The sequence below is a fragment of the Rhinolophus sinicus genome, chromosome 3, assembly GCF_057876585.1.
Source record: "Rhinolophus sinicus isolate RSI-liver-muscle chromosome 3, RSI-T2T, whole genome shotgun sequence".
NCBI classification, from domain to species: domain Eukaryota; kingdom Metazoa; phylum Chordata; class Mammalia; order Chiroptera; family Rhinolophidae; genus Rhinolophus; species Rhinolophus sinicus.
The window spans coordinates 833,199-858,194 of NC_142503.1; the positions used below are offsets into that span (position 1 = coordinate 833,199).

Here is a 24,996-nt window from a genome sequence, read left to right on the forward strand (position 1 = left end):
TGCCCCCCCAGCCCCATGTGCAGCTGCACCGCCACTGTTCCTGCACAAGGCCCACAGCTGTGGCGACTTCGCTGTTCGTTTCACTGGGAAGTTGTGTCCAGCTTTGGGTGTGAAATGTTCAGATCCTGCCTTTCTTTAGTCCTTTTCTTTACCTCAGAGAAATTAAATACATTTAACCAGTTTCAAAGGCAATACCCATTACTCTACTAAAAAGGGCTGACACAAAGACGTAAGCAAAATGGCTGTTGCGTGAACGGTGCCACTCTGTCTCCGACCAGTGGGGTCAGACATGCACGGGTGGCAGCGGCTCCTCTGACTAACTTCTGTGAACAATGTCACTGAGTGTTCTGGACGCCTGAGGCCAGTGGCGACCACCTGATCCCCACGTCCACGGGGATCATGACCCACCAGCTGTCCTGGTTTTAGCGACGTAACAGGACTGCAGTGTGTTTGAGGGCTACGTGTGAGCACAGAGAAACGAGACGACTCCCCAGGGAGGGGGCAGCCATGTAAGCTCAGGTTCTGGGAAATGTCAGCCACTGTCCACGTGACATCGGAACGCTCCAGCCCTTCGCTGGGCTACGGACAAAGCTTCATCTACGGAATTCCAACTGCCGTGTTTTCCAAACACAGTGCTAGCAAAGCACTGAGAGGAATGTCACAGCCTGAGGAACATTCGTTGTCTTTCTAATAAAAACCACACGTAACAAACCTCAAGTACACACGACTTTACGTTTTATTTTATTCATTCCATTGCAAACCCAAAGTTCTTTACATAGTGGCCGACCCACGGCCCGCGTGTGGGGCGGGGCTGCACCTGCCATTTTGTCGTCATGTCCCACGAAAGGGACTGAACTGACGCTCCAGCTCGGCACATCGCTAAGTCACTATGAGAGAGAAAGTGGGTCAGGGGGAGCAAACATCCATTCGATGTCTGCTTATCAGAGATTTTTCTCCTGAAAATGCACGGTGGCATTTCATTCAAAAAACCCTTCATCACAGACAGGAGGGATACAGCCACGTGCGTGGGCCCTCCCCCAGAATATCCTAGTTTGTTCACCTCCTTCACTGGTTGCTGGTACGTTTTTCTCTTTGAAAATGAACCTTGATGCACTTTGCGGTTATCAGGTCACCATCAGCTACAAGGCTGTGTTTGAGTCTGTTGTGCCCGGGTCACGGGGCCGGACTCGGCCTCAGTTTAGCCCATCGCTGTTTGCGTCCTGGCTGGCAGTGAGCAGCTGGCACGAGGCAGGGGTGACAGAACGGGACGGAAGGGCTTTCCTGATGGGGGTCTACGGGTAGAGACACACGTCACAGCTACCTCAGGAGGTCAGTAAACATTTTCTCCCTGTGCTTCTGGCCTGGTGGTCACTTTCAATAGAGATGCCCCAAATACAAAATCCCATTCATTTTAGAAATTCAGAAACATTTCTTTCCCCAAGGAACCCAGAGACTTTGCTCCAGGGCACAAAGGAGTCTGTGGCTACAACTGCCTCAGGACAGGTTCGAATCCCGTCCCAAGGAAATGAATCAAGGGGATTTCGGGAGGAGCCAAGGTAACACCGAGGTGTCCCGTCCCGGCCGGGCTCAGGGAGGGGACCCAAACCTCACGCTGCCAGAGGCGTGCTGTCCCGTCTTGGACTGATGCCACCCTTGTCACCGTGACAGGGAGAAAGTCTGAATGAGGCTGTCCCCAGACACCCCAAGGCTGTCCCGGCTACTGGCCCCCCGCTCCGCTGCTCCCCACTCCAGTTCCTCTGTGTAGGGTGCTGCGTTGCCCTAACTCGGTGCAGATGCAGGCAAAGGGTGCGGCATGCCACCCCAGGGCGCAGGCGCATGACCCAATACCCGCAACAATGACCCCGACTGCCAGCCCTCACCCCTCAGTCAGCCACCTGCGGCCAGCACGTCCCCCAGAGCTGACGCCACAGTGAAGGGGATGACGTCAGAGCAAAACAGAGACCAAGGTGGTAATGTTTATAGAAAAGGAGTCAGGATGGGAAAAAGCAGCTTGGGGCCCGTGCTTGTGGTGGCCCGAGCGGGAGGGGAGGGACCTGGGAGAGAGGCCGGGAGGGTGAAGGCAAAACCACAGACAGCCCGAGTCTATCAAAAAAGGGCTGGTAAATAAATACCCTGGAAAGAAAATGAAGTAGAAAAAGAATTTTTTTTTTTAAAAAGATGCTCAATGTTTCCTGAAGTTTCTAAATGAAGTTTATAAAATACTCATGAGCTCCCACAAATATAGAAACATTTAAAAACCAAATGGCAGTCGGCCACATGGTGACTCCAGGGGTTGGCAGACGGTTTGTGCTGCAAGCGGAATGCAGGACACGCCCTGCTTTTCACGTGTGCATGGAGGCCGCCACTCACCAGAGGGGCTGTGTGGAAGACGGAGATGGAACCCTAAAACCAGGACACCTCGGAGGAAAACAAGTGCCCCTGGTGTCCACCCAACCCCTGAATGCCCGCTGGAAGGGAGACCCTGGAGCCCAGCCAAGCCGGGCCAGGCACTCGCCACACACAGGGTCTCGCTGTGAAGACTAGGTGCCCAGTGAACTCTCATGGGCGCCCCACAGGCCAGCACCTCACCCAGAAGCAAAGTGGAAACACCCCCAGTCTCTGGATCTTGGGCCTGGGACAGTGAACACGCAGCCTATGTGGAGAGTGAAACCCGGAGGTGGTAAGAGCAGATGTGGCTGGCGGCCACGTGGGGACAGAGTGGTGACCACCGCGAGCGGCCTCCTGATTCCAGCCCCTGCCGTCCTACTCCAGTTTCTTCCGAGCAGCCGTGTTCCCAGCGTCCGAGTTTTCAGGGCTGAAGTCGGCACAGAAGCCGTTGGGGGTGGGAGCCAGGGGCGTCTGTGCACAGCTCTCAAAGGGTGGCCGGTCGGGGTACAGATACTCCTCTGCAAAGTCGGGGTACATTTCTGCAAACCTGCTGAAGTCGGCTGGAAAGACAAGACTTGTGGTTACTGGGACCTTGGGGGCAGGTGCCTGGAGCTTATGGCCCTTCCCTGGGTCCGCACGGGGGCCCCACCCCCTCTGGCAGGCTTGGACCGAAGGCAACGACCTCGGAGGGGAGAAGAGGAATGGGCACCCCACTCCATTTTTCTCTGCTGCACCCAAAATCACAGAGAAGCAAGGAGGTGGTGACTGCATCCTTTCAACTATTCCTCTTTGGGAATTTAAAGAAAGCGTGATTGTCAGTTCAGTGGTACATTCTGGGAACTCGGTGCGTGTGAGGGAGGCACCGCTCATCACAGGGTCGGCTCAGGACAGGACGGGGCACCACGTGGTGACCGACACTGTGAGGCACGTGATGGCAATGGGCTGAGCTCCGGGGAGCCCAGGCGCGCATGGAGGCTCACCTCCGAGCTGATCACAGCACCTGAGTGGCGTCACGCCTCTGCATCCCCATGTGGCCTGGGGCCCTGAGTTGGGGTGGATAGCGTCCTTGGGCCCCCACTAGGGCACCTGAGAACAGGTGACATTGAGAAGCCTGTGTGCAGGAGCCTGCAGGCTTCAGGAAACTTGGAATGGCTTTTACTGGAAAAGCCTGCCTTTGGTCAGCGCTCACTACAAACCTCAGCGACAACCCCCACCCCACCAGGAGGCATGGCCTCTTCTTCTAGGCAGACACGAGTGCACGCACACAGCTAAACCCCCACACACTCCTGTCTGACATTTAGACACAATTTTAAAACATGTCCAAACAAGACGTGAATGATGACCTTTCCTGAGCAAACGTCTACTGTTTCTGAGCGAGAACACACGTTCATTTGAAATGTGCACACTGGCTGGTGCGCTGAGCCTTCCGGGACCTTGCTGGCCTGCCCTCTCCACCCCCCAGGTGGGTTTCAGGTCCTGGCCCGAGGATCTGTGCTGTCCCACTTTGTGTGGCCACAGGTGACGATGCCAAACCTCCCCAGAGAGGGGCCACCTGGGAGTCAGATTTGCCCCCACACTGGGACCTGACCAGGGGCCCTGACACAGATGCCCCACCTGGGCCTGGCAGGCCCACAGCCCCAGGATGGTGTCCACTGTGGGCTCTGAGTTGTGCGGCTAGGCTTGTGTCACCCGCCTGCAGAAATCAGATTTGAAACTGCCACCATCCTGGCCAGGTTTCCAGACGGGAAGAACCTTCCTCCTGAGAATCTGTGTTGCTCGTAACACAGGAGGCCTGGCGAGCACAGGTGGGCAGGGACTCCATGTGTGTCCCCACCCCTCCTGGGACCCTCCTGCACGAGTGAGTGTCCATCGTCGCTGCTCCTGGGGCCACTCACCAAACGTGATGCTCCCCTTCTCTTCCTGGTCGATGGCCTGGAAGAGGTCAGTCACGGCGAGGCCCGCCACCCCTAAGGCCGTCTTGAGGATGCTGGCCAGGGCGTCCTCGTTTATGCTGCCATTCTCCTGAGAGCCGTACATCTGTGAGGCAGAGGCTGGCGTCATCCCGCAGCCCCTCTCGGCCCCCCAGCCCCACCTGTTCCCCTTTGGCCCCCCGTTGGCGTTGACAGCTTCTGGCAAGTGATGGAGCGAGTCCTTGCAGGACAGCATGTGCTGTCACCCTCGGTGCCAGCTCTCCTGTGAGGGAAAGCTTCCTCAGAGAAATGCTCTGACACACGCTCTGTCCCGTTGGGCAGGACCAGCAAGGCGGGCACAGGTGGGTGCCACCCTCTCCCGGTGCCACCTCCTGCCGCAGCCTGTCACACCGTCCCCTCAGGTGGGAGCCTCGGCACACCGCCCGGAGACGGTCATGCTGGGGCTTCCCTCCCAGTCAGGGGCTAGTGCATCCCGGTGCCACCTCCTGCCGCAGCCTGTCACACCGTCCCCTCAGGTGGGAGCCTCGGCACACCGCCCGGAGACGGTCATGCTGGGGCTTCCCTCCCAGTCAGGGGCTAGTGCAGTGGCCGTGCGGGGAGAGCCATGGGGCACGTGGCACTGAGCAGCCTGCCGAAGACCGGGAGGACCCTCTCCTGTGCCCTTCTTGTGAGCGAGGATGACTAAATCCTAGATGAAATCGACCTGAAGAGCTTCAGGCATGGTGTCACACACAACGGCTGGTCTAAGCTCGGGTAAACCCAGCACTCAGGCAAACAGTTAAGTTTACCCCATAATCAGGGCTTTAACGATGCATCACTGGACTGATGTGACCCATGTGTCACCATCCCCACCCACTAGACTCACGTGAACCCCGCACTTGCCTTGAACGCCAGCTGCATGGTGTCCAGGGTCCGGGCCGGCCGGCAGACGACGGACAGGGCGACCACATACTCTCGCGGGTCCATCTCACCGCTCCCACTCTGCAAAAGAGAGAGGCCGTCAGGGGCAGCTCAGCCAGCTCCCTGCGGGAGAGCTGGGGGGTCCACACTGGCCGCTTGTGTGAATAAAGGACGGGCCCACTCAGATGCGAGGTTATGTGTCTGCAGGAGAAGAGCAGTTCGGAGACCGCTCGCAGCCGACGGGGTCACCGCACAGTATGGCGCTTCCAGCCGTTACAATTAATTTTCAGCCAATGAGACTGTCCGACAGAGCTGCTGAGGAAAGTATGTGTGCCACGACTGCCACCCGCTAGGGCCTTCCTGTTAGAAAACCAGACCTGCCAACAGCAAGGCTCGCATGTGGGCTCCGGGAAGCCAGCGAGAGCACGGGATAAACTGAGTCCTGAGCTGTGATGTGATACCAGCGCCAGGCAGCTGCACCCTCAGTGTGTGCTGGGTGGGACGAAGGTTCTTGGAAAGGCTGCTGGCTGCTGCACTGACAGGATGGGCCAGTGGGGGGACAGGGTAAGGGTGCCTGCAGGGGAAGACATGGCAGGGTCACAGGCCAGCATCGCTGTGTGATGGCACCGGGCCTCACAGCGATCTGATTAAAACCCTCCAAACCACAGCCGTGTTTATGAGCAAACATTAATTTAAATGTGAAATGTTTATGTGCATATAAAAGCACAGGAGAAAATTCCCCAGAAGACAGTGTCGGCTGGTGTGAGGGGGCCAGGAGGGGTGCTTTCCCCGCTTCTATTTCCAGAATTGTCTACAGAATGCCTGTCATGAGGAAAACATTTATACATGAAAGGCTGAAGGTTTTGCCACCAAACCCCTCCCCCCGCCCCTGCCGGGCGACAGCGCTACCTCGTCAAACAGGGAAAACATGTCACCCAGCGTGTCTGAGACGGGGACTTCCAGGGACGCCGCAAACTCTGAGAGGCTGACCTTCCGTCCCCCGGCCATTCGAGCACTTTCGGCGTACCTGTCCAGGTCTTTTTCAAGTTTCTCTGGTTTTAGACTAAACAAGAGGAAAAATTTTTGCAGCAAAGTCACAGAATGCCAAAAATAGGAGGTTTACTGTTATGTTTACGACCCAACGAAATATTAAATTATTTATAGACCAAGCAGCTAGTTTCCAAGAAGAGGCTTCTGATAACCTGAGGGCACACAGGGTGCTTCGTGGAGGCGTCTACACCACCATTTACCGCCCCGGGGCCCTCGCCGGTCAGTCTGTAACCGGACATCCTCCGGGTGGCGCCAGAGAGCTGGCACAACAAGGGTTTTAAGACACTGATTCCTGTGTGGACTGAAGTTGTATTTGAAAAAGAAAATCCCCCCCACCTCCAAATAAGCACTCTATCTCTGTGACATCAGGGGGCCGGTGGGGGCCGCTGTGGCCTCAGTGCAGTCACCAGCACCTGCAGAGGGAAGGCCCAGTGAGGTGCTGGTGGAAGTTTCCAGTCTCGCTGGCAGCTCTCGGCCGAGCTGTCCTCTCACTGCTGCTGAACACAGCACACCTGCGTTGTCACACGCGCCCACAGTGCTTAAGGGAGCGTCCTTTCTGACCACCTGCTCAAGAAGAGCCAGGGCACTCACCCCAGGCTCCTCACCAGCCTGGCAAATTCTAGGAGGCAGGTGTCCACGGGCAGACGAAGCTGTCCCTCGGCTAGGGCCAGCTGGCAATCCTCGAAGGTGTAGTCCGTCACGGGGACGCCCAGGGCCCTGCAGGAGAGAGGGGCCCCTGTGAGCACCCCACTTCACAGGGCCTGCCTTCAAGGACTCTCCCGAGCCACTCTGAGGGCAGAAATCCAGGCAGAGGTGACCGAGACCGGCACGTCCCACGTCCTGCTCTGAGCCCCACGGCACCCACACCGCTTGGCGATTTGTCCTTGAGAACGTGGGCATGTGAACAGGCGAGCCCCTCCGTGGGATCTGAGACGCTTGTCTGTACCATTACCACACACGGTGCTTGTGCTGAGATTTCAGGGTTTTACTTTGAGTCCCCATAAAACTTTACTTAAAAGAAGAAACTGACGTGAATGCAGGTGTGTCCAGGGTGGACATGCAAATCATGACTAGAACAAGTGTCCCAGGAACAGGGGTCATCAGGGTGACACATGGAGGAGTAGCTGGAGGCACAGGCAGCTTTGCTTAGAAAGGCCCCCAGTGTGTCCACATCTTGGCGGAGGCCCCGCTGCTGTGAGGCTGGAGGGATCCAAACCAACCATCCAGCCTCAGAGGGAGCAGCATCTGTAACTTAAAAGCCAGAGCAAAGGGGCACGTATATGAAGATGCCTAATGCGGGCAGATCCTTCTACGCTCACTGTCAGCGGCTCCTTATCAGCCGGCAGAGGCCGCTCTCTCTGTCCCGCCGGCTGTGGGTGCAGCAAACGCAGCTTCTAGCAATTCCAACAGAGGCCGTGCAGGCAGTGGGGAAACGCACGCTGTAGCACATCTGCCTCAACAAACCGGGAAAGGCTGCACGGGAGGGCACGTAATGACACCGCGTGACCCCCACCTTCAAATCCCTCTGGGTCAGCAGGCACGCAGCCCCCGCCCCTCCTTTAACTGGAGGGCAGTCTGGGTTTCCCTGAGCCGTTTACCCAGGGGTAACAGGAAAACCTCCTTCTCCCGGGTGGGGGCAGAGGCCTGCTCCCTCCAGCTCCCACTGCTGGAGTGGGGCCCCTCCCATCTGTCCCTCCCCAAGAAGGGGCGTCTGGGTGGGGCCTGGGCAGGACAGAACTGACCAACAAGGAAACCTGGAGGGAGGAGGGAGAGGAGATGACAGAGAGGCTCTGACGGGACAGGTGGGGACCTAACCCACAAGCCCCCCCGGCTCCCACGCACAAAGAAACCTTGAGCCGGAGTCACTGGGTGGGGAGGACTGTGATCGCAGCGCTGTAGCGGGACCACGTGTAAAGTCCACGTTAGCACTGAACATAAACACCTAATAGCCGAGCGCACGCTGCGCGTTTGGGCCTGAACGGAGACGACACGAGCCCAACACGGTGCTTGACGGAGAAGCTGAATTCTTGGCAGGTGACCAAGGGTCGCGTCTGTCACAGCTGGCACCGCCCTCACGTTACGGGGACAGAGTCGGGTTCAGCCATTCTCAGAGCTGCCCCAGCATTCATGAAAAAACACCTTTCCTGACCGCTGAAGAAAACATTTCACGGCGGGAAACGTACCAAGTACAGAAAACTAAACGGCCCCATGGCTGAGTGGGCTGTCAGTCCCTTGGATGGTAGCTCCTGTTGCCATGACAATGCTGTGTGCAGTCACACGAGGGGAAAGGACTCTGAAATCCTTCTCCACGGATGCTGGGGTTCCCCTCGGCACACTGAGCTGTGATTCTTTGGGACAGAAGTCACAGTCGTACCAGGAGCGTCGCACTGCCCGACAGGAGGGCAGGACTGCCCCACGGGAAGGCAGGACTGTCCCACGGGAAGGCAGGACTGTCCCACGGGAAGGCAGGACAAGGCAGGACAAGGCAGGACTGTCCCACGGGAAGGCAGGACTGTCCCACGGGAAGGCAGGACTGCCCCACGGGAAGGCAGGACTGTCCCACACGAGGGCAGCATGAGGCCAACTCCAGGGCCGCCCGCAAAGCCCTCAGGCCCCTGGCCCCTCCCAGGCGTGTCTGAAGGTGGACCAAGGACCAGGGAGGTGACAATTCCGTGTCTCTGGAATTCTCCTGCAGCCACTGAGGCAAGGGGGCTCCATGGGTTCTCTGTCCTTTCCACCGACTCCATCATGCTTCTCCCCTGTTACTATGTGTAGTTTCTTTAGGATGCATGTCTTTAGAAATGGTAATGATTAACTTCTTTGAACGTGTACTAAAAACATTTACACCTAAACTGTTGAGCCTGCAAGACCATGGACATTATTTCTTTATCAAGAGGTTGAACAATGGTGTCACGATTTCCCCTAAGTTGAGGGTCATGTGCATCCTGGTGGCCGGTATGTGGTACACAGAGGCTGGGGGAGAAGGGACCCCAGAGGGTGAGTCATGGGAGGGGCGCATTCCGCTAGACTGTGCCCAGAGCCACCTTTCTGAGGAGGCTGGACAGACTGGACAGACAGCCCAGCGACAGCACCTGGTAAATCGCCTGCGGCCGTGTTCACCACCCCATGGTGACAATGTCAGCGCCCCCTCCTGGCACCAAGGTGGCCAAAGTCTGAGTAGAAAAGAGAGGACAGAGGGAGGGGATGGGACATGGAGGGACGAAGGCTGGAGGGGAGGGGTGTGAGCGGACGCTGCCACCACCTGGAACAAGCGCGGGGGGGGGGGGGGGGGGCAGTGGGGAGGGGACAGGAAAACAGGAGGTGGCCATGTGCCCAGCTGTAGTGCACTGGCTGTGCACCGGCCAAGGTACGTGCGAGGCTACGGGTGCAAACCACTCAACTGAGAAGACGGGGCAACAATACTAACAAACACTACGGGGTGAACACTGAAGGTTCGGGCGGCACCCGCCCAGGCCAGTGCCCTCACTGACAGCTCTGCTGCCGGCCACCGTGGCGCCCACACACACAGCACCGGGGCGGCTGGTGGCTGTGAGCACATCCGAAGTTTGGGAAAGTGAGTGATCATTAAGATTCTTCCAAATGCTGAAGAAGCAGAAATGTCACCTGACAGAAACAGGAGACGTAAGGTGCGTGCCTAGTCGGCAGCCAGTGCTTGTTCACTGGTTTCTGCAAGAACCCTTTGCCCCGACACTGAGGGAGGTGGAGGGAGCAGGGTGTCCGGCAGACCCCGCCTGCTGTGGGGGGGGGAGGGCTCACTCACTCGGCCATGACGCGCCGCACGTTGTTGGCGTACACAGCGGGGTCCTTCCTCTCCTCGTCTGAAGGGCTGTACACTGGCAGGAACTGAGCAGAGAGGGCGGTTACTCCCACGAGGACCTACCGCAAACACTCGCCTCACCAGCGCCACCTAAGTGACAACTGAGTCTGACAAAACTAAGACCTGTCAGAGCACTTTCCATCGAATCATCTTTCAAGGGGTCACACGTGCACACACATGTGTGAAAACTCAACCCACTGCCCTCACCAGGAGCGCCCGTTCCCCGATGGGAGCTCTCAGGCTCTTTTTTCTCAGGCTGTTTTTACCGTGTTTCCCCGAAAATAAGCACACTGTGTTCACGATTTCACACAGGGGCCTGGTCTTTACACACAGAGAATTACATGCGTGCGTCCCTTTCTGAAGTTCTCACTTGGTGCTGCGGACAGCACAACAGATCATTTCTACGTCAGAAACAGACTCGTATTAGCTCTCTGATGTTGCTGCATTTTGAGATCATAATAAATTGTCCCCTGAACATGTGTCTGAGTGAGTGACACTCACACAGCATTTTAAATGACTAAGTCCTACTGGGCAGGAAAGGAAACTACCACCACTGAGCCCTTTTTCTTTAATGTGGACATTTGAGGATACAGGGACTTCCTGAAACCCCGTCTATGCTCGCTGCACAATGCTAGCTGCTCACTCACCACTACGTTTAAGAGAACCGTGTGAATCACGCCAGGTCCTCACGTCAGCCTCGCCCTCGGAAGGGTAACACCAGGAAGCCGGTCTAGGGCGATTTCACAGTTAGACAGCTGCTTTTCAGCTCTCAATTAAATCAGAGACCAGGCTGACCCGGGAGGCCAGGGCAGCGGGCTTGCCCTCAGGGCGCGGCCGCCAGCAGACAAGCCACAGAAAATGTCCTAGGCGGCAGGTCTGTCACCCAGGGACTCGGGCCAAGGCCCTTTCAGCTCAGCCCTGTGTATTACGTGGCTGACGTTCTGCTGCAGACTGGCTCATCTGGAGACTCAGTGCTCCCCTCAATATTTATCAAAGGTAACAAACTGTCTCATTAAATACTTATATACGACTCAGCTTTAATTTTCAGGTGCAGGAGTAGCCTATCTAAGAAAATAAACTCCTTTTTAAGAAAATAAACTCTAGTCCTCATCCACACCTGAATTTACAAGCTGAATGAATATGACTGTATTTAATTTACCTTGTTTCCCTGAAATAAGACCGAGCCGGACCATCAGCTCTAACGCATGTTTTGGAGCAAAAATTAATATAAGACCCGGTCTTATTTTACTATCATATAAGACTGAGTATAACATAACATAACAACATAAACATAATACTGGCTCTTATATTAATTTTTGCTCCAGAAGACACATTAGAGCTGACTGTCCATCTAGGTCTTAGTTTCGGGGAAACGGTAGCTGAGGGGATGGGTGTTGTGACTTTGTTTGCGATATCCAACAGGATAAAAACTGGGGGGCTACGTGAGGATTAATCTGACCAAGTGTTAAAGAGAGGACGACAGTATGATAAATTTAGCAGTATGAATTCAGCAGTACTAGTATCAGGTAAAAATAAAAGCCAAAAAATTAATTCACTGTGTATATGCCAATTTTATAGGCCCTTAAGCTATGCTAACCATAATGTAAAAAATGACAGGTTTATCTTCCTTGTTGATTTAAAAAACCCTGTCTGAATGGATTCAAAATCATGCAACAGACGCAGTGATTGACGCAAAAGCCCTGGAAGCACCTCTAAGGAGCCATGAAAAACGGAGAGCGTGCAAAGCAAGACAGATGACACAACCTGTATCTACACAGACCCTAACACCACACTGCATAATGTTGTATCTATACATGTAGAGACACACCTGCATAACACTGTACCTATAACATTGCATAACACGCTGTATTTGCACAGACCCCACATAACACTGTATCTATAACATTGTACAGTACGTTGTATTTGCACAGACCCCCATGTAACAATGTATGACAGCACATCAATAGACCTTGATACATTGTATCACACTGTCTCTATAACACCGCCAACATAACACGGGGCAACACTGTATCCATACAAACCTCAATTTCCAATTGATTGTGAAACTGACACAGTGTGAGCCACAGGATTTCCAACCTTAAAAACGAATAGATTAATAGCATTGGTTAAAACATTCCGTCTAGTTAAATTACTTCCAATTCTGGAGCAAACTCTCCAGAGCCCTTCCCCTGCAGAGGGCACCACTGGGCAGTTAATTCTCCTTCAGGAGATGGATGCTTTCCTCAGCCTGAACCCCAACCTTAACCCAGCAATAAGAGACAAGGCTACTTTTAATCAACAGTGGTTTTCACTGTTCTTATGAAATACACCCACACCTGTGGCTCTGGCTTGCCCTGCAAACCACCATTTTCCAAGTTTGTCCTCCAGCTCAGGAAACCTTGTCCACCTGACAGCGGTCCCTGCCCTGGTCATCCCCTGGCAGTGCAGACTGGACAGGCCTGAATCATGCCACCCCCAGACTTCCTCTAGGAGCTCAGCAAGAGCTCCTCTTTCTTTCCCAGGGGTCCCCTGGTCAAGGATGGGATGGTCACCACTGAGCTAACAGACACCAGCCAGAAGAGAAGGGTTCTCATTCTCATGGTTACCTTCCTACTGGGGTTGGAGACAATTAACTGAAGTGCTGGAACCCAGGGGGTGAGGACGGCCGGGTTCGTACCCTGGTTCTCACAGTGGGTTGAGCCTAACTGCTGGCAAACAGCAGCGGGTCACGTGCTGAGGTTTCACATTTGCTAACGGAACCAAGTGCTTTCCCAGAGGACAGGACTAGGGGACAGCTTGGTCTGACTTACGCTCCAGGGCCTTGCCACGTCCATGTGATAGTGTCCTGGGGGTGAGAAAGGAACAGATGAAGCGCCACTGGAAGTTGGATGTAGAAATCCCCACAGACGGCACATGGGCGCCTCCTCCCACAGGTGTATGTGTGGGCCTCCTCCCAGCCCGCCTCTGACCCCAGACGCTGACCTTCCCATCCCCCCAAGTCCACTCTGGGGCAGGGGAGAAGGTGGGTGCTGTCTTCCCACAGCTCCAAGGTCACTTCCGGTGTCCACCTAAGTCCTAGCCCCATTCCTTTTCTGGCCTTGCCCCCTTGAGGTGCCCCTGGCAACTCCAGTCTACAACGTGGAGCCTGCTCTGTCGGCGACACCCGCCTGCCCACCATCATCACTCAGCCACATTGCAACCCCACACCCACCTGCACTCACTCCCAAATGCCCTTGCTCCAACTCTCAGTCAGAGCCGCACTCCGGCAGGTTGGCTGCAGGCTCGGGAAGGGGTGGAACAAGCCACCGTGGCACTGTGTCCTGCACGTCCCCAACCCCATGTGAGCCCAGGGCCGAGGGGGCATTTCAGACCCTCTCCATCCACAGGCCCAGCAGCTGCACTGGCCACCTAGGTGGGGACATTAGATGGCATGCCCTGCTTCTATGCTGACACGGGTCACCCACACGGGCTTCTTTCTTCTGCAAGTCCTGCCCCCTCTCACAGGCTCCCAGAAACCACCGCACGGGCTTGCCCATCACCCAGGAGGCCCCCACTTGCTTCTCTGACACGTAAGTTGAATGTTTCTGGAAAAACCAGTAATGGCATCTTGCTTAAAATACGTCGATGGAACAGACTTAAAAAATGGAAAACTCAGGATCCTACACACTGATGACAGATTCTTATTCTCAGAGACTGGCTAACGAACGCACGTCTCCCAAGTTTCACTTGTGCTGTGAGCATAATTGATCCGTCAGTCTGCGTGGCGACCAGTTCTGACTGACATGTATTTACTGGCCACTCAGAGCCCGTACTGAGCCTGTCCAAACCTGCAGGCGCAGGGTCCAGTGTGCAGACCTGGGACCCATGGGGCTGGCCTGGAAGTAGGCAGGCCAGACTGCCTCGTGCCCACCCGTGTCACACGTAATTCTGCCACTGTCTGTACCAGCAACTCCAGACCCCACTATGTTCTGACCTGCGAGTTTCTCTTATTGCCGTCTTAAAGGCATGCTGTTATAGAGAGAAAGCTCCATGTAACGAACAGATCTGCCTCGTGTTGTCCACGGAGAACCACTCCAGGGCAGCCAGCACCCAGGCAGGCACCAGGGACACAAGTGCGTGTGGACCTCTCTTGGCTACAAGAGTGTCCATCGAGGCACGAGGATGCCAGCTGGATGGTGTCACAGCAGAAGTGGGATGCAGCTGGCAGGGAAAGCGCGCCCACAGGGCGCCTGGGAGGAAGGGACAGCTGTGGCTGCGGTGGCAGCTGTGGCTGCGGTGGCTCCACGGGGCCCCGGCTGGAACCTGCGCTGAGGCTCGTCCAGGCTCCCCCACTGAGCTGGGGTCCGTCACGACGGCCCAGGAGCTCTCCCAGGCGCTCTGAGCCCCAAACACCCACCCATTCCTTCGTTTTGTTCTCAGGACAAACCTTCTGCACACCCAGCGGAGGCACGAGAAGGCACACGAGCTAGTCACCCAGCCCCTCTCCTCCTGCGTCCTTTCCTCCAGCCCCCAGGACTGAAATAGTCTTAATTTAAAAATTGTCCGGAGTGTGAGCTGGGCAGTGAGAGCTGCTGACAAGGTGGGTTCTCCCACCCAAACGTCAGGCTGGATCACACAAGAGGACCACCGCTTCCTGACGTATGAAAGCAGGACTTCCTCTGCAAACTCGGAATATTCTAGACGAGCGGTGCATTAGAAACCCAGTGTGCTCAGAGGCCTCGCAGCTCTCACTCCCAGGCAAGCCGCCTTCACAGGACTCCCGGAGAACACACTCACCAGCTGATTTGGGTACCGCAAAACCACAGGCTGCACAGGAACTCCCGGAATGAAGGCACCTGCAGAGAGAAGGGACCGGGACGCCATCTCACTCCCATGGCACAGGCACCGCACTCTCCACGCCGGCCTCGCATGCAGCTTCCCTCCAGTCCTTCCCATTCTGCAGCCGGTTGGTGCCTGGAAGGGTCCCTGCACATCTGTGCCGGTGGGAAACACTCGGAGAGAATTCCTGGCTCACAGCCCTGCCGGCAGGGAGCAGGTGGAGCCTCTCGGCACTGGTGCCCTTTGTGGGGCAACCGGGAGGCACTGGTTGGGGGGCGGGTCTCCCCCACTTTCTCGAGGAGAAAAGGAAATAATTAAGGAAACTACATACCAGGCTTGAAGGTAATGAGGCAGGTCCTGTTGGTACAAGTTCCCTCTGGAAAAATCATTATCTTGAAAAGAAAAAAAAAAAAGAGTTCAGCAATAAAGGGACATCATTCAGAGCTCACAGGTGCCATCAGTCACAGGCCGTTTCTCTCCTGTGGACGCAATTTAGATAATTTAATCATTTTCAGTTGAACAAGCTAAAATACGTCATGAAGCATATATTGGTTCTCCTTCTAACTATGGGTTTTACTAAAATCTGGAAGCGACACAAACAGACAACAGCACGTGCTTTCTTGGGCCAGGGACGTGCAGACGGGCCACCCTGGGCCCCACCTCCCAGCTGCCCGGAGGACTGGACGCGTCCATGCAGAACGCATCCACGGCTAACACTGGCCAGGGCCACCGCGGCAGACACACGCCGGCAGCTCAGCCCAGGACGTCAGACACGAGTGGACACCTTACAGATGAACGTACCACTCAGGAGCCGGTGCTGGCCGTGGCGGACAGGTGAGCAGCTCTTTCCGACCCAGAACTTAGAAAAAGACTCATTGTCAACAAAGGCTGGGGAACTCGAGACATCAGAATCGTTTCTCCTTATTTCTTTTAGTTTTAAAATTTCAGAACCCAAAGTACCTGATATTTAGCGCATTCTTGGATTTGCACATTCACCAAAAATAAAAAGAAATAAACATGTCCAGCCCCCGGGAAGACCATTTCTGGCCCTTGTGTTTCTTCTACCCACCCCCCAAGACCCAAGTAGTTCCGATGTTTGGGAATAAATCCACCTAAATGCAAGCAGGGCTGGTCACCTGTGGCCATTTGCCGTTCGACTGTGCCCGTCTCTTGATCTCCTCCACGGTCCTCCTGCGGGAATCCTGGTCTGACCGGGACACGAAGACAGGCCGTATGTACTTTATCAGAGCTGAAAGAGAAGGTGCGGGTCTGTGAGGGGACACAGAAGGACTGGGCGAGGGGCGAGAACCCCAGATGCCCCAAGGGCCGCACCACCGGGCAGGCGGGGTCCATGCCTGACCACAAGGAAATCGGGACAAGCACCGAAGCTTTCACTGAACTCAGACGACAGCATGAAGCCCCGCAGCCTGCACAGTGCAAAGCGTCCACGGGAGACAAATCAGGGGAAAGACGGAAGGAGGCTGAGTCCCAGGGAGCAGGAGGCTCTGTCACCGATGACAGAAGAGGGCACGCGGGCCATGGCGCCGAGTCAGAGGGCCCAGGGAACGCTGTGGGCTGAACTATGTCCCTCCAAGGGACAGGCTGACATACTAGCCCCAGGTACTGTGACTGTGACCTTATTTGGAAACACGGTGTTTGCTGATGTGATTAAGGAAAGGCGAGGCTGTTGGGATTGGGGTGAGCCCTAGTCACCGGCTGGTGTCCTTATAGGAGGGAGAACAGACACAGACACAGAGGGAGAGAACTCCATGTGACGACAGAGGCTAGGACAGGAGTGAGGGGCCACAGCCAAGGGGCCCCGGGGACCGCTGGGAGCCACCGGCAGCTGGAGGAAGGCCAGGGGTGATTCTCCCTCAGAACCACCCTGCTGCCACCTGGATTTTGGACTTCTGGCCCCCAGAACTGGGAGAAAACCAACTTCTGTGGTTTTAAGCTGCCAGTTTGTGGTGTGTTGTCACAACAGTCCCAGGCCACAGCCCAACCTGGCGTGTCAGAGGTCCCTTGACCAAAGCTCACGGCAACCACCACCTTGGGCCTCTCACAAAAGGACTGAAAGGTGGGAAGATACTTTTTAGAAAAGGAAGCTGAACCGACTTTCAAATACAACTGTCCTCAGTGAGAGCTTCCATCTCGGGAAACAGGGTAGAGCCAGTGGCCCTGGCAGCTTGTCACCCTCCTGGGCAGGTGAGGCCACGTCACCACCTGCTCTGCCCCAGGGTAGCCCTCCCTGGGCCCACAGTCAGCTTCTGGATCCTTTCCGGATGCTGTCACTACCTGTAAGGAATAACAGCTATCACACAACTTCTTGGAAAGCTTCTAAAGGGCAAAAGGAAAATTAACTTTTGAAAAAAACCCAAAATTTTATCCAGTCAGATCCACGGGGCTCATTAACATCTAAGGCACACGTGGCTCGGAGTGGTGGTCTCTCCGAGGTCTTGAACATTTTGCTTTCCCTCATTCTAGGACCTATTTCCTCCTTCCTTGCCGATTAGTCCTGACTCTGCTAAAACAACAACGAGAAGGAAAGGACGGGATGATGGGGCTGCCTCCTGCCCAGAAGCGGGTCCTCTCTGGAGCTGTGAGGAACAAGCGGTCCTCTGTGACGGCAGCTGGAAGGCACCACCGACCTTTCACTGGGAGCAGCCATCACTTGGCCAACAGCACACAACCTATTGGACCTGCTCTCAAAATGTTCCTCTCGTCAGAAAGAATAACGTTTACACGGCATTCTCTCTGTGACTGTCAAGTGAACGCTGATGCCGTCAGGCACCACATGGAAACTCAGGGAAGGCAGACGCCCCTCTGCCCCCGCAGCCCTCGCCCAGCCCCGCCGCCTCCGCCCAGACCAGCCCTGCTGCAGAATCCACATGAAGGCCCAGCTCAACGGGCAAGAGGCTGGTGGGCGAGGAGAGCAGCCAGGTGGGGCCGGGTGGGCAGCTCCGGGGGGGTGAGAACCTGGGACAGACGCTGACCCCGGGGGCACCCTGGATAGCGCTCGGGCGCGGGAAGGCTGCTGATCTGTGCAGTGAGGGCACCACAGAGAGCACCCAGGCTCCTTACGTTCCCACGGTATGGTGACTGTGCTCAGGGGTGACCCCAAAAAGATGAGCCCACGTCCCAAGCCCCAGAGCCTGTGAATACGACATTGAGAAAAAAGGGTCTTTGTGGATATAATTAGTTAAGAATCCTGGAATGAGATCACCCTGGATTATCCAACGACAAGTGTCCTTATAAGAGACACACAGAGGCGAGACACAGACAGACACAGGGAGAGGCCATGTGACGATGGAGAAAGGTTGCAGTGACATGGCCACCAGCCCAGGGATGCCGAACGCACCAAAAGCTGGAAGGGCAGGGAGGACCGTCCCCTGGAGCTCTGGCGGGAACCTGGCCCTGTGACACTGTGACATGAGCCCTCTGGCTCCAGAGCTGTGAGTGCACGTTTGTGCTGTTCTCAGCCCCATTTTGGTCATTTGTCATGCAGTCTCAGGATACCCGTACGGTGTGGTAGTGACCAGTGAGCCAGGACGAGCTACAGAGCTGTCCCCACTTCCAGAATCCTCTGCGGTAGAGGTAACAGAGTCTCGTTAGAGAGACTTGCAGAAGTACTTCAACACGTTATAATATTCGAGGGCACTAGCCTGCTACTAAGAGGTAAACATCACAACAACTACTACCACAGAGGACGTCACACCAAGGGGAGACACCAGGGACGCGAGGCCGATGTCCGGGGGCGGGCGCGGGTGTGTCACTCACTTCCCCATATCGGGATGTCTCTGCTCTCCGCCTTCATCACAATGGACGACATGCTCATGGTGACAGGGATGGCATCGAAGTAGGAGGAGTGAGGCGCCAGGACGAGGATGGCGGCCTCGGTGGGCAGGGCCTGCCGCCCCTTCACGGTCACCCAGTGGAAGCCGCCGACGAACCACATGGCACGCATGATGGCCTTCAGCAGGACGTCCACCACCCTGTAAGAGAAGGCACGGTCCCGTGAGGCGCGTGGGCCCGGCCCGCCCACCTCCTGAGGGGTTCCCGTCACGGGCTGGTCCCTCGGAGACCAACGTGGGGTCTCAGGACCAACCTCGCTGGGTCGTCCGGGCCAGCTCCTGCCCGCAACAGCTGTTACTGAGATGTTCCTGGTGAGAGACAGAGAGCTGTCCACTCTGGCCACTTAATGTGCGGCAGGGCAGCCTTTTTACTCATTTATGTGAGGAAACGCAGGACCGGCTCAGCTGCGTCACTCAGCAGACATGGCCTCTGAATACAACAGGACAAGGCACACGGGCCGGAAGCAGGACTCTGTAAGTGTCAGGGGTCAGCTATTCGCATTCTAAGCACATATACTTTAAATGAAAAACAAAACCATCAAGACGTCTACGCTACACAGTAAAACACGGAGCAGAGCTGACACCTGCCGTGTACAAGTCCCTCGTCTCAGGTCCCACAGGAGGCCTGAGGTTCCTAGTATCAGATGTCATGTTATTAGAATGAGCCTTTTCCGGATGACATTAGATGAACAATAAATCGGGAGACAAAGTAAAAATCAGTCTAGATTAACTGAATTTCTTACCCATTTATTCTTTTTAAAATATATGAGAATCGAGGCATTTAAAAGTACATTGCCTTCCATGGTTTGCTCTGACGGCTACAAACTAGATCACTATTCAACGCGTCATTAAATCCACATGGGAAACGGCTGCACACACGCTGTTCCGCAGGGAGGGGGAGTCACCTGTGCGGGAGCCACTGTCACCGGCCACCAGGGGATGTGGGTGAGCAGACGGGGTCGTTGCCACAGAAGCACAAGAGCCCCACACCTCACTGGACTGCTATCCGAGGGGCTTGAAACCCTCAAGGTTCTGGAAAATAAGGCGCCAGTGACCTGAGTGGGGCCAGTTGCCAGAGAGTCTGCGTGACATAGCTACTGCGTGGTTACACACGAGCCGCCCCTTCACTGCAAGGCTGGTGTGATCGCACAGCTGCACACCTCCTGGTCATTTGTTCAACTGCACACTAGTTTTCACAATAAAAACACGTGCAAAGCAGAGTCAATAGCTGTCCACAAGGAGGAAGAAACAAGGCTGCGGGGAAGAAGAAACAAGGCTGCGGGGAAGAAGAAACGGGGCTGCGGGGAAGAAGAAACAAGGCTGCGGGGAAGAAGAAACGGGGCTGCGGGGAAGAAGAAACAAGGCTGCGGGGAAGGAGAAACAAGGCTGCGGGGAAGAAGAAATGGGGCTGCGGGGAAGAAGAAACAAGGCTGAGGGGAAGAAGAAACGGGGCTGCGGGGAAGAAGAAATGGGGCTGCGGGGAAGAAGAAACAAGGCTGCGGGGAAGAAGAAACAAGGCTGCGGGGAAGAAGAAACGGGGCTGCGGGGAAGAAGAAACAAGGCTGCGGGGAAGAAGAAACGGGGCTGCGGGGAAGAAGAAACAAGGCTGCGGGGAAGAAGAAACAAGGCTGCGGGGAAGAAGAAACGGGGCTGCGGGGAAGAAGAAACAAGGCTGAGGGGAAGAAGAAACGGGGCTGCGGGGAAGAAGAAACGGGGCTGCAGGGAAGAAGAAACAAGGCTGCGGGGAAGAAGAAACGGGGCTGAGGGGAAGAAGAAACGGGGCTGCGGGGAAGAAGAAACGGGGCTGCGGGGAAGAAGAAACGGGGCTGCAGGGAAGAAGAAACAAGGCTGAGGGGAAGAAGAAACGGGGCTGCGGGGAAGAAGAACGGGGCTGCGGGGAAGAAGAACGGGGCTGCGGGGAAGAAGAAACGGGGCTGCGGGGAAGAAGAAACAAGGCTGCGGGGAAGAAGAAACAAGGCTGCGGGGAAGAAGAAACAAGGCTGCGGGGAAGAAGAACGGGGCTGCGGGGAAGAAGAAACGGGGCTGCGGGGAAGAAGAAACAAGGCTGCGGGGAAGAAGAACGGGGCTGCGGGGAGGAAAAATGGGGCTATGGCGGAAGCTGCAGTGGGAACAGAACCAGTCCTAGGAAGGCAGGAGGGAGAGGAGAGCAGTTAAAAAACATGGGGATCAAAGCTTGATCTTTCTGTTAGACACACACCCAGCACTCTTCAGGTCAAAAGTTCAAACGCTACCCAACAGAAAGGAACAGGGAGCAGGGGACCAAACCTGATCACCCTCTGATGGTCTGCGAGGAATTCTGTCCCCACCCAGGCTGCAGAAAGGCCGCATAAACGCTGACCTGAGAGCACAACGCTGGGGTCCAACACCACTGTCCCCAGGGCAAAGGTAGCTGGTGACACTGAGGTGGCCCGAGCTTTTCCAGGGGATGTGGATCGGGAGACAGCTCTACCTATACACGGGCAGGGACCTCCACCCTCCTCTTGGCACACAGGTGGACACCTTAGCATCTTGAGACGTGTGGCAGAACCAGCCACATGACAGGGCACAGGCTGTGATCCTGAGGAGGCCCAGTCGTGCTCAGAAGGGGGGTTTAAAGCCCCACACCGCCATCACCACCGTCACTGACAATCAAGAACAGGGCGCCCAGTAAGCACAGGGACAAGAAAACGCTCTTGTAGTCAGTGATCTCACTGCAGCAACGGCCAATTCCCGAGAAAGGCTGGAAAGTGAGAAGGAAACCTCCCAGACATGCAGAGAAAAGGGGGGACAGGACAGGCTGTAAGACATGAGGAAAACAGAGTCTCAGAGCCGAATAGAGACCCAGATTTTCACACCGTGTCAAGGTGCTAGGCACAACGAATATTTTTAAAAGTCTCATACTTAGAAATTCCCTGCAAGATTGTTCCCAAATTAGCAAGGACAAAGAGAAGCCCCCGAGACCTCCCACGAGGAACCAACAGGTTGTCCGAGCATCCGCCATAGGCGTCAGCAGGCATCAGAGCCACATCTTCAAAGCTCCTGGACATAAGGTTTGGAAACTTTAATTCCGTGCCCAAACAATCCATCACTTGTGCGTGGAGAACAAAGGCATTTTCAGACACAAAATGCGCCCGAGTTCCTCTCGCATGTCCTCTTTCTAAGAAAAGAACTTCATACTCCAGAAAATCTTGGACAAAAAACAAGGAAAAAGAAAAAGACAGAAACAGACCCAAGAACTAGCCGACCGTGCCCAAAGAGGCAGCAGACAGGCCGAGAACATGGTCCCAGCAGCAGCCGTGACCATGAGCCGGACAATTCAGAGGCTTCGCTCAGGGCTCACTGTGATTTTCTACAGACAAAGCACAAGGTATTTTGAAATTCTGTAAAACAGAAAGAAATACAGGAAGTGAAGTTCAAACACAGAGACAGCTGATGTGCACGTGGCCACGGCTGTGACGGTGACGGGAGCGCTTCTCCCCATGAGGAGCCCGCAGTGCACGGACACATGCAGCTGCCTCCTGCCACGTGCTAGCTGGGACCGTCCTCAACAAGGTAACAGCTCTTTCCTCAGGAGCACGGCACCAACAGCAAAGCGTAGCCAATGCAGACGGGGACCCCACAGACAGGGACCCCGCAGACAGGGACCCCGCAGACAGCGGTCCCCACACAGCGGAACCAGGAAGGACGGGCCCGCAGACATGCCTTCCACCCCCCCACCCCCCACCTACGCACCCATTCACCTGTGTTTACTCTCCGGAGGCTCGGAGGGCACCCAGACGGAAATCCATGCCTGCCTTGAGCTTACTTTAGGGGGGGAAGTAAGAGTTTTTTTAAAGATTAGTGAATTATGGAGTAAATCAGAAAGAGGTCCCATCCATGAAAAAAGAACAGGGAAAGGAGAGCCAAGTCAGGAGGGTGAGGAGCAGCAGAGGAAGGAGCTGCAAGGCCCCCGCATGGGCGCCACAGGCAGACCCTGTGTGCAGCTGGGTGGACGGGGAGGCATGGCCTGTGCAAGGGTCCTGCGGCAGGAGCACGCACGCATGCTGGAGAGACAGGAGGCCTTGGAGGGAGGAAGGGCAGAGCGCCAGGGCCCTGCAGGTGCTGACGGGACGAGGCTTTTCCTGGGGGACCCGGACATGGAGCTCGTGCAGGGCTGGGGCTGACGAGAGCTGAGAGCTGTGCTCTGACTGTGCTTGTCTCCTTCGAGATGGAACCACAGGAGAGCACGTAACAGGCTACTCTGGGGCCCGGGACCAGGAAGTAGGAGCAGGTGGAGGGTCAAATGTGTTCTGGAGGTGGAGCCACCACATTTCCCGTAGTGTGGATGGGAGGCGTGAGAGACAGGGTCCAGGTGACTCCTGGGCCTGGCCACGAACATGGACTCCCATCGATGGAGGCGGGGCTATGGTTGAACAGGCGGGGAGATGGGAGCCCGGAAGCTCCGCATGGGCACGGTGAGCTGGAGATCACCTAAGACAGGTAAGTGCAGAGTTGGGCGGGAGGAAGGAGTCTGGGAGCCGTTGTCACTGTCCCAGAACCAGAGGGGCTCATCAGAAGAGCACGGGATTGACCGCAGATAAGGCTGGGAGAGTGAGATGCAGCAAGAGGGAAGGGGCCACAGAGGTGGTGGGGGTGACCGGAAGCTGAGGGCACGGTGTCCAGGTCAAGGGAGCGTCCTGACTGCGCAACCTGGGCGTGACTGCTGGGACCTGGATCCCTGAGCACGCAGGTGTGTGGGGTGGGACAAGGCCTGGTCACCTGGGTCCCTGAGCATGCAGGTGTGTGGCGGTGGGACAAGGCCTGGTCACCTGGGTCTTTAAGATGCACATGGTCGGGGAGGACGTGGGCCTGCGTGTTGAATGGCGCTGCTACAGAAGGGGCCACAGACAACGTGAGAGGACTGCTGGAGGGACCACCCAGGGAGCTGAGCACTGACCGCTGGCGATGGACAGCAGGGGCCTGGGCCATCTCCTGGAGCCTTGAGCTTCCAGCTTGATGCTGGGCCACGCTGGCCAGGAGCAGGGACGGTCCCTGGGCAGCAGACTCGAGAGGCGTGTGGGTGCTGCTGGCCTTCTCTGGGACAGTCACAAGCTGAGACCCTGTGTGAGGGGAGGGTTCCAGGAGAGCAGAGAAAAGCTCAAAGTAGTTCAAGTCCAGGCTCTGGCCTCCAGCGGACATGTGGCACCAGGAGTTGTCACGGAGACGGACTCCTCAGATCTAGGAACAGAGTCCCCACACGGAGCACTCAGGAAAAGGTGTCCTCTGCTAGGGGCTGAACTGTGTCCCCCGAACCTGTATACTGAAACCCCAACCCCCAACATGACTGTATTTGAAATTTAGGCTAAGTGAGGTCACAGGCTGGGGCTCTGATCTGACAGGACCTGGGTACTTGTAAGAGGGAGAGAGACCAGGGCACCCGCCCACGAGGACCCAGAGAGGAGCAGATGTCCACAGCCAGGAAGAGGCCATCACTGGGGACTGACCGTGCCACACCGTGACCTCACCTCCCAGCCTCCGGAAATGCACGTCTGTTGTTTGAGTCCCCAGCCAGCGGCTCTAGGTGTAAGGTGGCCCTGAGCAGACTAGGACACCCTCTTTCTAAAACACAGGAGTCGGCAGGGGCAGCACCATCTGCCCACGTGGCGTGGCTTGGGCATCAGCTTGGTGGTTGGTTGGGTTTTGCAAGAAGACGCTACAATTTTTACAACACTGTGTTTTGAAAGTAACTTCGAGTGTCTTTTGTGAAATTGTGTCGTGCCTCCCTTCATTGAAGACCTAAGACTTCTACTTTATGAAGGTTTGAATGACACTAAGTTACATTCAGCATAAACGCTCCCTAATCTCGCACCAGGGTGTCAGAACCGCACAGCTCGCAGCGCGCAATGACTGTCCAGACGGCTGCACGGTGCTGCTCCGTGTTGGGCACAAGTGTTGTGTGCACTGGACCCGCTATTTCAAAACCTGTTTCCTCTTAACTCCCCGTGTCCCAAAGCCTTCCAGGAGTTCAGTGTGGGGTGTTCACTCTCCTTTGTTTCCCCTTGAGCCAGACCCAGCCCAGGGCCAAGCACGAGTGACTTCCCCAAAACACTGCTGCGTGGGGCCCCGAGGGCTGTGCTACGGGAAGTGTGTGGGCGATGTGTGCAGCTGGAGCACACGCACACACGTGCATGCTCACACACACATGCAAACACTTACCTACATGTCACACATATAATGTACA

The 24,996-nt window shown here is 55.8% G+C and overlaps 1 protein-coding gene across 1 annotated transcript in view; it reads right to left on the minus strand.

Annotated features, from left to right (window-relative positions):
• Nucleotides 1-718: 718 nt before the first annotated feature.
• Nucleotides 719-24,996, minus strand: part of LPCAT1 (lysophosphatidylcholine acyltransferase 1) — a 43,429-nt gene continuing 19,151 nt past the window's right edge. Inside the window, exons 3-14 of the mRNA XM_074329121.2 lie at nt 18,703-18,917; nt 16,062-16,174; nt 15,257-15,317; nt 14,884-14,942; nt 12,918-12,952; nt 12,150-12,204; nt 10,051-10,133; nt 6,861-6,986; nt 6,129-6,282; nt 5,202-5,300; nt 4,284-4,425; nt 719-2,948 (exon numbers count right to left, since the gene is read on the minus strand). Coding sequence (XP_074185222.1) covers nt 2,764-2,948; nt 4,284-4,425; nt 5,202-5,300; nt 6,129-6,282; nt 6,861-6,986; nt 10,051-10,133; nt 12,150-12,204; nt 12,918-12,952; nt 14,884-14,942; nt 15,257-15,317; nt 16,062-16,174; nt 18,703-18,917 — 1,327 coding nt within the window. The 3' untranslated portion in view covers nt 719-2,763. The remainder of the gene's footprint in view (nt 2,949-4,283; nt 4,426-5,201; nt 5,301-6,128; nt 6,283-6,860; nt 6,987-10,050; nt 10,134-12,149; nt 12,205-12,917; nt 12,953-14,883; nt 14,943-15,256; nt 15,318-16,061; nt 16,175-18,702; nt 18,918-24,996) is intronic.